Source organism: Monodon monoceros, unplaced genomic scaffold (genome assembly GCF_005190385.1).
Source record: "Monodon monoceros isolate NGI ecotype Baffin Bay Population unplaced genomic scaffold, NGI_Narwhal_1 Super_Scaffold_12, whole genome shotgun sequence".
NCBI classification, from domain to species: domain Eukaryota; kingdom Metazoa; phylum Chordata; class Mammalia; order Artiodactyla; family Monodontidae; genus Monodon; species Monodon monoceros.
The window spans coordinates 161,543,482-161,557,210 of NW_021703768.1; the positions used below are offsets into that span (position 1 = coordinate 161,543,482).

Genomic DNA, 13,729 nt, shown 5'->3' on the forward strand with positions numbered 1-13,729 from the left:
AGCGCCTCTTGCCGGAGCGCTCGGGAATTCACGCATGCGCCTCACACTGAGAGGATTCGCACGTTGCCAGCAGCGAGCTCTAGGCGGCGTCATCCCTCCGGTCGGGACGAAGCACGCACGCGCGGAAGTTCGCACGCGGGAAGGGCGGGTGTGCACCGCGAGCATGCGCCCTGCTGAGCGAGACGGCGGCTCGGCGGGGTCATCCAAGCGCAGGCGCAGTGCGGTGTTTGTCTGCGGGACTGACGGGCGGCCGGGCGGTGCGCGGCGGCGGCGGGGAAGATGGCGGCGTCCTCCCTGGAGCAGAAGCTGTCCCGCCTGGAAGCAAAGCTGAAGCAGGAGAACCGCGAGGCCCGGCGGAGGATCGACCTCAACCTGGATATCAGCCCCCAGCGGCCCAGGCCCAGTAAGCACGGCGGCGTGGGGGAGGGGGCGAGCGGGGCGGGGCGCGCGCCGCGGGAGGCCCCGCCCCCGCCTCCAGGCCCCGCCCCCGCTTCCGGGGCGCTCTAGCTCCTCCTCTCCGCCCCGCTCCTCGCTATCGGCCAGCGGTGACAGGGTCACGGTGACCCGGGAGGCGTGGGGCCCGCGGGTTCCCGGGCAGCCCTTCCCCTGCCTGGGGGTTCCCCCTTAACGGGGCCTGGGAGCCTAGTTACCCGGCTCCAGGCGAGGCCCCTCACCTGATGACCCGCCCCCAATCACCGGGATCCTCGGAGCCTCTGTCACCTACCCTGAGCCTTGCTTCTCCTACTTCATGCGACCGTGACTACATCCAGGTCCTCCGCTAACATGTACACATCCCTTTTCACCAGCCGATTCTACTCCCGCCATCTCAGTGATTGTGTCAAGAGGTTCCCCCACCCCTTCCCCACCCCGTTCCGCACCTGGGTCCGTGTCTGGGATCTTGTCATTGGGCTCAGCGGACTCCCTCCCACATACAGTTTACCCATATACACCAGGCCCTCTCATACTCCTCTGACTCGTTTCACTGTTGCCATCTTTCTGGCTCCTCCAGAAATAAACACGCAACTCCCAAGCGTGGCGACTTTGTCATTTAGAATCAAGTGACTTCCCCATTCTTACACACCCACACCCATCCAGCCCGGGGATACCTGAGGCCAGTGCGACTTTATCTAGGCATCCCAGGGCACGTACACCTCCTTTCTGGTCCCACAGTCCCCGTGCCTGTCTCCCTGGCGTCTTGTCATCTGGAGTCAAGAGCTACCCCCCAGCACCCACACCCAGCTTGGAATCACCGTGACCACATCTAGTCTCCTTGTGATTTCCTGCATGATCCCCTCCCCATATCCTTGAAGCTCAGAGGGAGTCACATTTTTCCCCTCCCTACAGACCTGATGAGCAGCAGCCCACACACATGCTTTCTGTTTTTGTTTTTGGACGCACCGCGAGGCATGTGGCATGTTAGTTCCCCCACCAAGGATCGAACCCGTGCCCCCTGCGTTGGAAGTGCAGTCTTAACCACTGGACCACCAGGGAATTCCCCTGCCCACACACCCATGCCTTCTGTGTCTCTCTTGACCCAGCAAATTGCTCTCCTTTTTATCCCCTCTGATATGACTCCTGTGGCTTATGTAGCTCCCTGTGGAGTCATCCTGACAGGATGGGGAAGACACTTCCTCATCTGGGTTCCCCCACCACTGCCTGCTCACCCAGCCTGGCGCCCCCATCCTTGTGTAGGGTCCACTCCCCATCCTCCCTTTCCTGACCTGGGCCCGTGTGGGTTTCTCACTGGATTGGGGGTGTGTGTGTGTCTCTTGGGGCCCAGAAAAAAACCCGAGGTGGCAGTGCTGGCACTGGACACTGCCTGGGGTAGGAAGCCCAGCCAGGACTGGAGGGTCCCCGCTGGGCTCTGCAGTGTTACTCCTCCTCCAACCCCAGCGTGGACGAGACAGGCCTAGGTACGGGGCCTGGGGTGCCTTGCAGGGTGGCTGTCCCAGATGCAGAGCAAGGCACGGTGAGACCCATGGCGAGCAGGCCGCGGGGAGCCCCCTCCAGGCGTCTGTGTCTGTGTCAGCTCCATCCCATCCTCCCAGTTCTCCCATCTCTGTCGGTTTCTACCCATCTCTGCAGTTTGGTACCGCGTGCCTCCCCCTCCTCTCCGTTATGATTTGATTTGATTTCTTTTCTTTTGGACAAATCGGTTGTTTCCGTTGTGATTTATCGTGGTGTTGTTTTTTTTTTTCTTCCTTTTCCCCATCCAGTTATTGTGATCACTCTAAGCCCTGCTCCTGCCCCGTCCCAACGAGCAGGTACCAGCCTTTTTATCATCGCTGCTTGGACCTCTGCACCATTGACCTAACCGCTGCCCCGGCCGCAGAATGCCATCCCCCCCTTCCCCCTCCCACGTGCTCCGTGTGTGCGTGTGCGCGTGCGCATCCCCCCCTCTCACCCTCACTCTCTGTCCATCCACACCGTCCGCGTCCGGCCCACCCGGCCACTTCCTCTGTCTTCTCACCTCCCTCTCCTCCCTTCCTCTCGGGCTCAGGTTTGGACTCCCTGGAGGAGGAGACAGACTCCCTCACCGGCCGGGAGTCTGTCACCTGCCAAGGGGGTCACGAGTGTCCGTGCGTGTGCCTGCAGGCGTGTGCATGAGCGGGGGGAGGGAGAGCTGCTCATCCGCCTCAGCAGCCCAGCGGACCCGTGTCGCCCCCTGGGCTGAGCCATGCTAGGCTTGGACTGAGTCCCTGTCCTCTCGGGGCTGGCGCGGCCCAGGTGGTGGGGGGCCCTGGGGGTTGGAGGGCAGTGAGCACTGAGGGCCTCCGGGCGGGAAGTGGAGGAGACCCCGGCACCTTGGAGGGAAGGCCGGGTGGAGCAGGGAGCAGGGTTGCAGTCGGGAAACCTCTGGAGAAGGTGGAATTTGAGCAAAGTCTCCTGGGAGGTGGGGGCAGCGCAGGGATGGAAGTAGAGGAAGCAGTCCCCCTAGGGGCGGAGGGCAGGTGCCAGTGGGTCTGGGAGCAGATGGGTGTGGGACATGCCTGTGCGAAGGGTGGGGGTGCTGAGAGAGATGGGGTGGGGGTCTGGCCTCATTGGTCCTTGTGCATGTGAGCAGGACTAGGTTGGGAAGTGTGTGTGTGTGTGTGTGTGTGTGTGTGTGTGTGTGCGTGCATGCGTGCGCGTGCGTGTGTGTCGGAAGGTGAGGGGCCCTGTGGCTCTGCTGGAGACCCTGTGGCATGTCGTCTGCCCATCTGCGTGGGTTTGTGCCATGCCCTGTGTGCGTGTGCCTACGTGTGTCGACTGACAGCCTGGTACATGTGTGGCTCCTGATGGCCGCGTGCTCCCCACCCCCCACCCCTGCCCCGTGTCCTTTCTCGTTCTCTCTCATTCATTCTTCTCTCTCTCTCTCTTTCCCCTTCAGCCTCTCGCTCTCATTCTGCCCTCCTGACCTGCCGTGGGCCCGGTACCACCTCTGTGACTTCTGTTCTCAGGGTCTTTGTCTACCTCCCTCCACCCCACCTTAGCCACCCCGCACCGGCCCCGCTCACACGCCTACCGTGCGTCAGTTTGTGGGGCTGGCTGGAAGCCTCTGTCCCCCTACACCCTTGGCCCCGGGTTCTGGGGCAGCCCTCAGAGGGCCCGGTGGACTGTGTAAGGGAGGGGACCGACAGGACACCACACCGAGAGGTGTGGGTAGGAGAGGGCTGTGGTCCTCACTCAGAAAGGGGGCCCTGGTGCCCCCAGGGAACCTGAACCTGACAGGGATCCAGGGTCCCGGTGCAGGGGGAGCTCAAGGGTCCTCGGGAGCCCCGGAGGTTGTCCAGCCAGAGAGGGAGGGATTACGACTGGGATTCTGGCCCCGGCAGAGCAGAGCAGCAGGGAGGGCACGGGAGGAGAGGCCTCCGGGCCAGTGGAGGGGACTGGGCCCGGCCACGTCCCCGGGGTCCCCAGAGCTCTTCCATCACTCCCGCCAGGCCCTCCTAGGACTGCAGGCCAGGCTCATAGACCTGCCCCTCGCTCTGGCTGCGGTCAGGGTTGCAGGCCAGCAAAGCGCCCGGGCACCAGGTGCTGAACATACCTGTCTCTACCCGTTGATCACTGGGCCCACGTCACCAGGTGCCTGGAGAACTGTGGGAGGAGAAGGTGGGCCGTGCGGGAAGTGTGGAGAGAGGAGGGGGCGTCAGCCAAGGGCTAAGGAGAATGGCAGGCCCCCAGCTCCTGGCCTGCTCTCCAGGGGAAGGTGAACCTGGGAGGTGCTTGTAGCCTGCAGCCTCCCCAGCCAGGGGCTCCCCTTCTGGAGGCCGAGTGCCAGGGTTCAGGGGTTCACTGGAGGGTCGTCACCCTGGCCCCCACTCCCCACCCTGGGGCCTGCCCAGCCCGGAGGCTCCTAGCCCCTCAGGGAATCCGCTCTCCTTTCCCAGGCCCCTCCCCGGCCTGTCTCTGCAGCGCGTCCTCTGGGCAGCTGGGCCCCGAGTCTCGGCTCCCGGCTGTCTGTCTCCCGCCCTCCCGTCCCCTAATGCCGCCTGCCCGTCCTGGGGTGCCCGCTGCCTGCACGCTGCCTGCCCGCTGCCTGCCTGTAGCATGCCCGAGCTGTCCGCATGCAGGCTTCTGGAAAGAACCAAACTCGCCGCCTGGCCTGGCCCCTGGAGGGGCTGTGCCACCTGGATCCCCTCACCCCAGCCTGGGGTCCTGCCCCTGCCTCGTCGGCCCTAGCTCCGCAGGCCAGGCCGGGAGGCTCACCGATGAGCCCGCAGGCCAGAGGGCGGCCCTCCCTGACCCTGAAACAGAGTGCTGGGCGAGGCAGCTGGAAGCCTAGGTCCCTTGCCCACTCTCTCCCCAGGGTGGTCCAGCGAAGGTCAGGCTGCCCACAGCGCCAGAGCTCGGGCTGATCCCAGCGGGCATTCCTGCCTTGTGTGGTCCAGAGTGTGGGTGTGGTGGCCCTGGGCCTGCTTCCCGGGGTGGAGGTGGGGAGGAAAGGGACACAGCGGGGAGGCTGCCTGCCCGAGGGACGGCATCCGCCTCTGGGCCTCCGTTTTCTGTCAGGGGAGGCTTGGGGATGAACCCTCAGCCTCTGGGGACCACCCCACCTCAACAGCCCACCGCAAGCCCTTCCAGGTCAGAGGAGTGGGCGGGGTGTGGGGTGGGAAAAGGCACCCTAGGAGTGGTCTGGGAGCGGGGAGCTCCTCCAGCCCAGCAGGGCAGGGGGCTGTGCTGCCCTACCTGAGGGATGCCAGGGAGGGTAAGATGAGGGTTCCAGGCCCTTGAGTTGGGGCCAGCTGGGAGCTAACCCCCTCCCCGCCCCTGGTTCTCACCACCCCAGCCCTGCAGCTCCCACTGGCCAACGATGGGGGCAGCCGCTCACCGTCCTCCGAGAGCTCCCCGCAGCACCCCACGCCCCCCGCACGGCCCCGCCACATGCTGGGGCTCCCGTCAACCTTGTTCACACCCCGCAGCATGGAGAGGTGAGCGGCTAGGGTGGCTGGTGGGAGGGCCGGGAGGTTGGGGCCGGGGCGGGGCGGGGCGCAGGGCAAGCCTCAGGGAGGAGCTGGTGAGCTCTGTGGAACCCTGTGTGTTAGGGGCTGGGGTGGCTTCAGGTTGGTCAGGACCCACTCTCTGTCCCCTCAGCATCGAGATTGACCAGAAGCTGCAGGAGATCATGAAGCAGACGGGCTACCTGACCATTGGGGGCCAGGTACCGCCCTTCCCTCGGCGTCCCCCAGGGAGGGTGGGCAGGACGCTGCTGGTAGGTCTGGGCTGGGGGTGGAGGGCAGAGGCCCGGTGGACCCCCAGCCCTGGCTCTCCTCGCCAGCGCTACCAGGCGGAAATCAATGACCTGGAGAACCTGGGGGAGATGGGCAGCGGCACCTGTGGCCAGGTGTGGAAGATGCGTTTCCGGAAGACGGGGCACGTCATCGCTGTCAAGGTGAGCCCGCCCCCACCCCGGGTGGGCCCCGCGCCCCAGGCTCGGCGCTAAGGCCCCTGCTGTCCCGTGCAGCAAATGCGGCGCTCGGGGAACAAGGAAGAGAACAAACGGATCCTCATGGACCTGGACGTGGTGCTCAAGAGCCACGATTGCCCCTACATCGTGCAGTGCTTCGGGACCTTCATCACCAACGTGAGCCGGCCGCCCGCCCCCCAAGCCTCCCGTGCTGGTCTCTGAGCCAGCCCCATGCCCCCCGCCCCTCCCCCAGGACCCGAGCCTGTCTGGGGTGGGCAGGAGGGTACAGCCACCCCGCCAAGCCGCCGCCTGCTGTCCCCGCAGACGGACGTCTTCATTGCCATGGAGCTCATGGGCACGTGCGCCGAGAAGCTCAAGAAGCGGATGCAGGGCCCTATCCCTGAGCGGATCCTGGGCAAGATGACAGTGGCGGTGAGCAGCTGGGTGGGGCGCAGGCGGGCGGGTGGTCCCCAACCCCCCCCCCCGCCCCACCAGGCCCCGTCCCTGCCATCACTGGTGCCCTCCTCTGCCCGCGCCGCAGATCGTGAAGGCACTCTACTACCTGAAGGAGAAGCACGGCGTGATCCACCGGGACGTCAAGCCCTCCAACATCCTGCTGGATGAGCGGGGCCAGATCAAGCTCTGCGACTTCGGCATCAGCGGCCGCCTCGTTGACTCCAAAGCCAAAACACGGAGCGCGGGTTGCGCTGCCTACATGGCAGTAAGTGGGGCCCAGCAGCGCCTGGCGGGCGGGCATGAGGGGCGGTGCACCCACCCCAGCCACAGGGGTACATCCACCCTCTCCTACTTCCCACCGGCAGCCTGAGCGCATCGACCCCCCGGACCCCACCAAGCCCGACTACGACATCCGGGCCGACGTGTGGAGCCTGGGCATCTCTTTGGTGAGTTGGGGTCCCTGCTCTCCGAGGCCAGGGGTGGGGTCTTCTCAGGGTACAGAGGCAGGTGGCGGGAAAGGGCAGGATCCTGTCCTTGGCCGGCCCAGCCTTGCCCGTCTCTCTCCCAGGTGGAGCTGGCTACGGGACAGTTTCCCTACAAGAACTGCAAGACGGACTTTGAGGTCCTCACCAAAGTCCTACAGGAAGAACCCCCACTCCTGCCCGGTCACATGGGCTTCTCGGGGGACTTTCAGTCCTTCGTCAAAGACTGGTGAGGGGACTTGCCTGGTGGCACAGTGGTTAAGACTCCACGCTCCCGATGCAGGGGGTCCGGGCTCAATCCCTGGTCAGGGAACTAGATCCCACATGCATGCCGCAACTAAGAGTTAAAGACTGGTGAGGAGCCCCGCCCCCGCCCTCCGCTCTGGAAGGCAGGGTGAGGTCAGATGTGGCCCTGCACCCAGGCCACTGGGGAGGGGAGAGGGGCCCCAGGATGGTGTGGGGGCTGGAGCCCGAGCCCCGGGAGCTAGGAGTTGGGTTTGGACTCAGCCTGAGGGGACACCTGGCCCCAGGGGTATTTGGCAGGGTGGCCCTCGGGCTTCACCTTGGGGAAGCTGTGAACGAGCAGAGGCGCCCCAGGGCTAAGGGCTCTGAGTGTCCTGCACCAACTGGCAAGAGTAGCGCACGCGGGAAGTCCACATTGGAGCCTCCCGTGAGGGAGCCCACCCACCTCTCCCATGGGCATCTCACGGCCCACATTGGGCTTCTGTCACGGTGGGGGGCCCAAGCGCAGGCCCGGGAGGGTGCGGGCTTCTGCCCACAGATCTTGCAGACCCGACTCAGCCACGAGGGCGGCCAGGCCTCTCCTACCTGCTCTCACTTCTCTTCCTTTCCTCTTCTTCCTCCAGCCTTACTAAAGATCACAGGAAGAGACCAAAGTATAATAAGCTACTTGTGAGTACCCGGGGCCCTCCCCAGCCCCCATCCTAAGCACCCCGCCACACTGGGTGCCGGGCCTGAGCAAGGCCAGCAGGGAAGACGCCCTTGCCCTAAGTGCCCTGCCTTGGGCCCCACAGGAACACAGCTTCATCAAGCGCTACGAGACGCTGGAGGTGGACGTGGCGTCCTGGTTCAAGGATGTCATGGCGAAGACCGAGTCGCCGCGGGCGAGCGGGGTCCTGAGCCAGCACCACCTGCCCTTCTTCAGGTAGCCGCACAGCGGCGGCCAGCCCACTGGGGGCCGGGGGCGTGGCCACCGGCCTCCCCTTCCCCACCCGGCCACCCAGCTGCCCGCCAGGGGAGCCCTGGGACCTGGACGGCCGCCGAGGGCTGAGGACAGAAAGTAGGGGGCGCCGACCCACCCCTGACTCCCTGCCCACCAGCCATGGACAGATGGGCCCGCCAGGCCCCAGCCCTTCCCGTCCCAGGATCAGCCGGCTGTGCGCATCCCCCCACCCCCGACAGACACTGTGAACGGAAGACAGCAGGCTGCGAGCAGACTCGCTATTTATTCAGTTGTAACCTCTGGGCTGGGGCGGCCCCCAGGGACCGGGAGAGAGCCGCCCGTCCTGTCCCCTCCCCTCCACACCGCGCTGTCCCACCGCCGCCTCGCACGCACATGCACCCTGGCTCCATCTCCCTCTCTCTGTCCCCTCCCTCTCTACCTCTCTGGCTTTCCCTGTCTCCCTCCCTGCCTCTGCCTCTCTCCTGGCCCAGGCCCTGCCACCCCCGGCGGCACCCCTGGGTCCGTTTAGGTCTCCAGCAAGCCATGAGTCAGTTGGCTGGCATCTTAGCCCTGGGCAGGCGGGCTGGACGTTGTGACTGCAGCCAGACCCGGGCTGGTCTCTCTCTCTTTCTCTTTTTGATCTCAGGGGGTCCTTTTTGGAGTTTATCGTATTTTATTGTACTTGGTGGGGTGTTTGGGGGGTGGGGGGAGGAGAAGAGCTTGTTCTCATGGGGTTTGTCGGTACCTTCAGAAACTTTTACCAAAGTCATGTTTAGCTGCTTGTGGTGGCAGCCTCCCCGATGGCCCACGGGCGCTGGGGGGCTGGGGGCCGAGCCTTGGGGGCCTGGGCCACCCCGCCGGGGAGAGACTAGTCCCAAAGGTGGGCTCTGGGGGGGGGCGCGGGGTGCTCCTCCCTCGGGGCTGGAGACTGGCCACAGCTTGTAGGGGTGAGTTGAGGACCTCGGGGGGTGTGGAGGGAGCCCAAGGGGCCGTGGCCACACAGGGTGGCCTTCAGGGAAGGCAGGTGTGGGGCATGGTGGAGGGCAGCAGGTGCCGGTGAGGCAGAGGAGGAGGAGGGAATGGGTGACAGGAGCGGGGGCCATGGGGCCCGGGGAGACAGGGATTGAGGGCACGTGGAGTGGACGTGGGGGTCTGAGGATGTGTGACAGGGATAGAGGTGGGACAGGCCGAGGGCTGGGCGTGTGGAGGCAGTCACGCCCTCGTAGTGGCCCTGAGTGCCCCTCGACTCACCCAGAGCTGGCCAGTCCCCAGCCCACACCGAGGCCCGGGCCCTGGGGAGCAGCGAGAGCAGGAGGAGGGGGTGTGTTTCCTTTTTGTTGGTGATGCATGCAAATCAAGTGGACAACGAAATAACAACAAAAAACAAAAGAAAACTCCAGAAAAACCACAAAAAGCAACCAACACCAAAGGTGAGGAAGCTCGCTGGATGTAGCTGAAGCAATCTAGACTAGGCATCACTGTAGCCTCCATCTAGCTCACTGACTGTAGTTACCACTAGGGTAGTCACAAAACGCCGCATGTTTTAAAAAGTACCCGAAGTCATCTTTTCTCTGCTCCCCCCCTCTGGGGGGTGGCCACCTTCTTTTGCTCCAATCCCCTTTGTGAGGGGAGGGGGGCAGGGTGTGGGGCCAGTAGGCCTGGCTCCCGCCCTCCCTCATGGGCCCCAGCCACAGGGGCCTTTGTGGGTAGCCGGGAAGGTCGCGTGGCTGGCCCCAAGGGCCAGCTGCCTGAGTTTATTTTTATTTAACTTTATTTTCTGTTTTGTGAGTGTGTGTCGGCCCGTTTCCCCTCGCCGCCTTCAGTGTTAAATGGGAGCCTCTCCTTCCCCCCTACCTTTCCCATGTCTCCCCCCCCTTCCACCCAGTCACCAGTCACCAGCCATCCCTCTCCATCAGGCAGAGGGTGAAGTGGGCAGGTGGGGGCCTGGGGCGGCCTGGGCCCAGCCCATGGTCTACAACCCCTTCTCAGGCCGCCAGTACTGCCCCGTCCCTTTTTAAAACGAAACGCCCTCGTTTGTAAATCCTTAGACGCTTGAGAATAAAACCCCTCCCTTTTCTTCTGCGGTGTCTGTGGTGTGTGTTGTGAGCCTGGCAGGGCCTGGCAGTGAGGTGGGGAAAGGGGCCAGGGAAGGGGTCGTGAGCCCCGACCTTGGGTCTCGGGGGCTGGTGGATGGGGCCTCTGCAGCGAAGACAGACAGGCAGGGCTGGGGGCTGGAGGGGAAGTGTTTGTAGTGACTAGCCCCATATCTAATGGCCATTGTGAGGGACCTCCCCCCAGCCCGATAGCTACAGGTCTGGCCAGAGAGCCCTCAATCCCCAGCAGGCCTTGGCCGTGGGCTCTGATGTCGGCCCATCAGTGCACCGCCCCCGCTCCTTGCCTCCCCAAATGGCCCCCCAGCCAAGGCCAGAGCCGCCTGCCCGCCTGCTGGGCCCAGTGCTGCCTCAGCCGGTCCAGCATGCTGGGCACCGCGATCCTGCTGCTGGCCCTGCTCCCAGGGATGACCACCTTGCCCAGCGAGTCAGCTGGTATGTACAGGCAAGGGGACGTGGCCCAGCACACCCCCACTCCCGTGTTACTCTTTCTCAGTGCACCCTCTCATCCACCCCGCCTGGGGGAACGGGGGTGGGTGGGAGGTGGGGTCTGCCCCATCCCCCGTTTTCCAGGTTCTCTGGGATCCCCAACTTCTTCGAAGTCCCAGCAGCCAGGTGAGACCAAGGGCTGTGGGAGGGGAGCAGTCTGCGCCAATGCTTTTAGGGAATGTCTGTGCCGGTAATTCTGGACATTTGAGAACATCCTTTGATGAGGACCCCAGCTGAGCGCCTCCTTAAGGCAGAGGTCTTTGTCAGTGTGGTGCATGTGTGTGTGATCACACACCCCAGTGGAGGCTCCCCTGTGCCTCTACCCTTTGCCGATGCTGCCCTCAGCCTGCGAGTGAGTGAGGAACACTGACAAAGGGAAAAGGCCCAGACCCGTGTGGCCGGGCTGGGCCTCCACGATGCCCAAAGGGCTTGGGGGAGAGCGCCTTGCTATTCTTCCCTCCCCTTAGAAAGGCAAGAATGGGGCCAGCACCCTCCCCCCAAACGGCCCTGCTGTGACCCCAGAGGAGCCCCTGGTCCTCGGTGGATGAGCGGGGGGTTCAGACTCCAGAAGGGGAGGGCCTTTGACCTCACCCAGGCTGACCCTCCACCATCAGGTGCCCCTCGACCCCTTCCGGGCCAGGGATTCCCTCGCTCACTGGGGATGGTGAAGTAGAGGTCTGGGAAGGGGGCTCCTCCCCAGGAAGGCGCAGCTTTGCTCCCAGGCTCAGGGGCTGGGCTGGGATGTCCCCCAGGTCTCCAGCGGGTACATCCCAGCTGCTTTACGGCTGGCGGTGGGAAGCACGGAGACGAGCGCGGGTGAATCCTCCACCGCAACTGCATCCATTTTCCAAAGTAGGCAGTGGAGGCGAGGTTGGCTCACTTGCCAAGGGAGCCTAAGGGACAGCGCATCCTCCTTCCCCTGTGCCACCCTTTCTCCCTGCCAGTGTCCCCGTTCCCCGCGGCGCCAGGGCCCAGGCTGCGCCGACCCCTTTTCAGTCTGGAGCTGTCGGACGCGGAGGACGCCTTCCCGCGCCGCGCGGGGCCGTTGGAGGTCCCGGCAGACAGCCGCGTGTTCGTGCAGGTACAGGCGCGGGGCTCACCGAGGCCGGGTGGCAGCCGGTGGGGGCAGCCGACCCTGACCGCGACCCCGCCCCCCAGGCGGCCCTGGCCCGTCCCTCCCCGCGCTGGGGCATGGCCCTGCACCGCTGCTCGGTGACACCATCCTCACGCCAGACCCCGGGCCCCGCCCTGGCGCTGCTGCGCGGGGGCTGTTCCGCCGACTCCTCGGTCACCTTCCCGCCACCGCGGCCGCTCCCAGGTGCCGCTCGCCCCGCGCGCTTCAGCTTCCGCCTGCGCCCGGTCTTCAACGCCTCTGTGCAGTTCCTGCACTGCCAGCTGAGCCGCTGCCGCCGCCTCCGGGGAGCCCGCCAGACGCCTGCGCCTCTGACGCTGTCTCCACCGTCGCCGGTGCTCGGGCACGGGGCGGGGAATCTGGGCGCCCGGGCCCGTCGGGGCTGGGCACAAGAGCCTCTGGCTTCTGAGGGAGAAGCCTCTTAGGGTTTGGGGATCTGGGGGTCTGGGAGCTTTTGGACCTGGGGGCAGAGGTACCTCGAAACTGGGAGTAGGCACTGGGTCTCAAGCTGAGGTTGGGCGCAGGGGCGTCCGAAGGGGCCGAATTTCCAGGGGTCTAGTATTGCGACACCTGGTTGCAATATAGTGCTGGACGCTTAGATCTCTTGGGAGCCCTGGGGACCCGCCCCTGGAGCCGGGGCCCTGACGTCCCCGCCTCTTGCCTCCCCCTCCTCCCAGTGTCTGCCTCGGGATGAGGCGTGCGCGGGCGCCGGCAGTGGCCGCGATGAGAGTCTGGGTGCCGACAGCCCTCACCTGCACACGCTGACGCAGCCCATCGTGGTCACGGTGCCGCGGCTGCCCCCCAGTGAGCACGCAGTAGTCCTCAGCGGGGGTCTCTGGGGTCGGGAAGGGGGATGGGGAGGACATCTGAGGCATGAGCCCAGTCTCTGCGTTGTACTCCTCACAGGGCCACCCAAGGGCGTCCCCGGCAGAGCCGTGCGACCCGAGCCTCCCGCGCCGGCCCCGGGGGTCCTGGAGCCCGCGCCGGTGGTAGCACTTGTGTTGGCCGCCTTCGTGCTGGGCGCCGCTCTGGCCGCCGGGCTCGGCCTCGTCTGCGCTCACTCAGGTACCAACCTGCGTCCGCCGGGATCTCCGCCTGGCCCCCAGCCTATTCCCACGCGTCCGGACCCCTGGTCGCGGCGATCCCAGCCTGCTCGGGCCTGACCATCCCTAGACCTGCTTCCGCTACGGCTGCAGCAGCCCCCCAGGGGGCGCCCTTGCCCCGGCCCAGCGCGCAGCAACCCCTACTCCCCAGCCTGCCTTTCCTCTCCAGCGCCCCTGCCCCCCCGGCCCGCCCCCGAGAGCCTCGCCCAGCGGCCCCCCGCCCAGCAGGCCCCAGTGAGGCAGGTAAGTGTTGGCGGGAGGGAAGAGGGGGAGTGTAACCTGGGGCCGGTAGGACGGATGGAGGAGGGAGGTGATAATGACTCTTCATAGCGCGTTCTCTCTGCCAGGCGGAGTACCAAATGTTTTACGCATATTAATCCTTGTAACAAGCTTCAGGTAGATACTCCTATAATCCTCATAATAGATATTTAAAAATGAGGCACTCTCTGAAATTAACTTGCCAAAGGTCACAAAATTTGGTGGAGCTGGGATTCTAAATCACGTAGTGGGTGACTCGCGGCCGACTGAGGGCTTAGTGTCGTAAGAAAGGACCTCAACACCTCAGACAGGCACACTAGGCAAGGAGAATTCGGGTTTCAGACCTAGCACCCACCCTCGCCCCGGCACACAGACTGATGGGGCGGCCAATGATCGGTTGGGAAGGGGGTGACCTGCCGTAGCGTCCTCTACCCTGCTCAGCCTGAGTCGCCCCTCTCCAGAGATAGCGCGCCCCCAACAGGGTCCGGAGACATACCAGCCACAGCCTTGGACCAGGCCCGCCAGGACCTGAGACTCGATGGGACTAAGATCCCTGCGCCCCGCGCCCCCTCTTGCTCCTCCTCCCACCCTCCCACCTGGGTTCAGAATAAACATCTGGCCTGAACTG

At 65.0% G+C, this 13,729-nt stretch overlaps 2 protein-coding genes across 5 annotated transcripts; both read left to right on the plus strand.

Annotated features, from left to right (window-relative positions):
• The first annotated feature begins 121 nt into the window (after positions 1-121).
• On the plus strand, positions 122-8,835 carry MAP2K7 (mitogen-activated protein kinase kinase 7). Of its 4 annotated transcripts, XM_029217610.1 has the most exons (12): positions 122-403; positions 2,217-2,264; positions 5,270-5,411; positions 5,575-5,641; positions 5,759-5,872; positions 5,945-6,064; positions 6,212-6,319; positions 6,429-6,608; positions 6,709-6,789; positions 6,912-7,054; positions 7,692-7,737; positions 7,860-8,835. In XM_029217610.1, the coding sequence occupies exons 1-12, from the start codon at positions 280-282 to the stop codon at positions 7,992-7,994; spliced, it is 1,308 nt and encodes a 435-aa protein (XP_029073443.1). In that variant the 5' UTR covers positions 122-279; the 3' UTR covers positions 7,995-8,835. The 4 variants fall into 4 exon arrangements, with proteins under 4 accessions (XP_029073443.1, XP_029073444.1, XP_029073441.1 ...); XM_029217611.1 differs by lacking the exon at positions 2,217-2,264; XM_029217608.1 differs by having other exon boundaries at positions 211-403; positions 5,575-5,872; positions 7,860-8,710.
• Positions 8,836-10,239: 1,404 nt separating this feature from the next.
• TGFBR3L (transforming growth factor beta receptor 3 like) lies at positions 10,240-13,716 on the plus strand. Its single transcript, XM_029217612.1, has 6 exons — positions 10,240-10,734; positions 11,553-11,689; positions 11,767-12,075; positions 12,418-12,544; positions 12,647-12,805; positions 13,013-13,716. The coding sequence occupies exons 1-6, from the start codon at positions 10,371-10,373 to the stop codon at positions 13,171-13,173; spliced, it is 1,257 nt and encodes a 418-aa protein (XP_029073445.1). The 5' UTR covers positions 10,240-10,370; the 3' UTR covers positions 13,174-13,716.
• Positions 13,717-13,729: the final 13 nt, after the last annotated feature.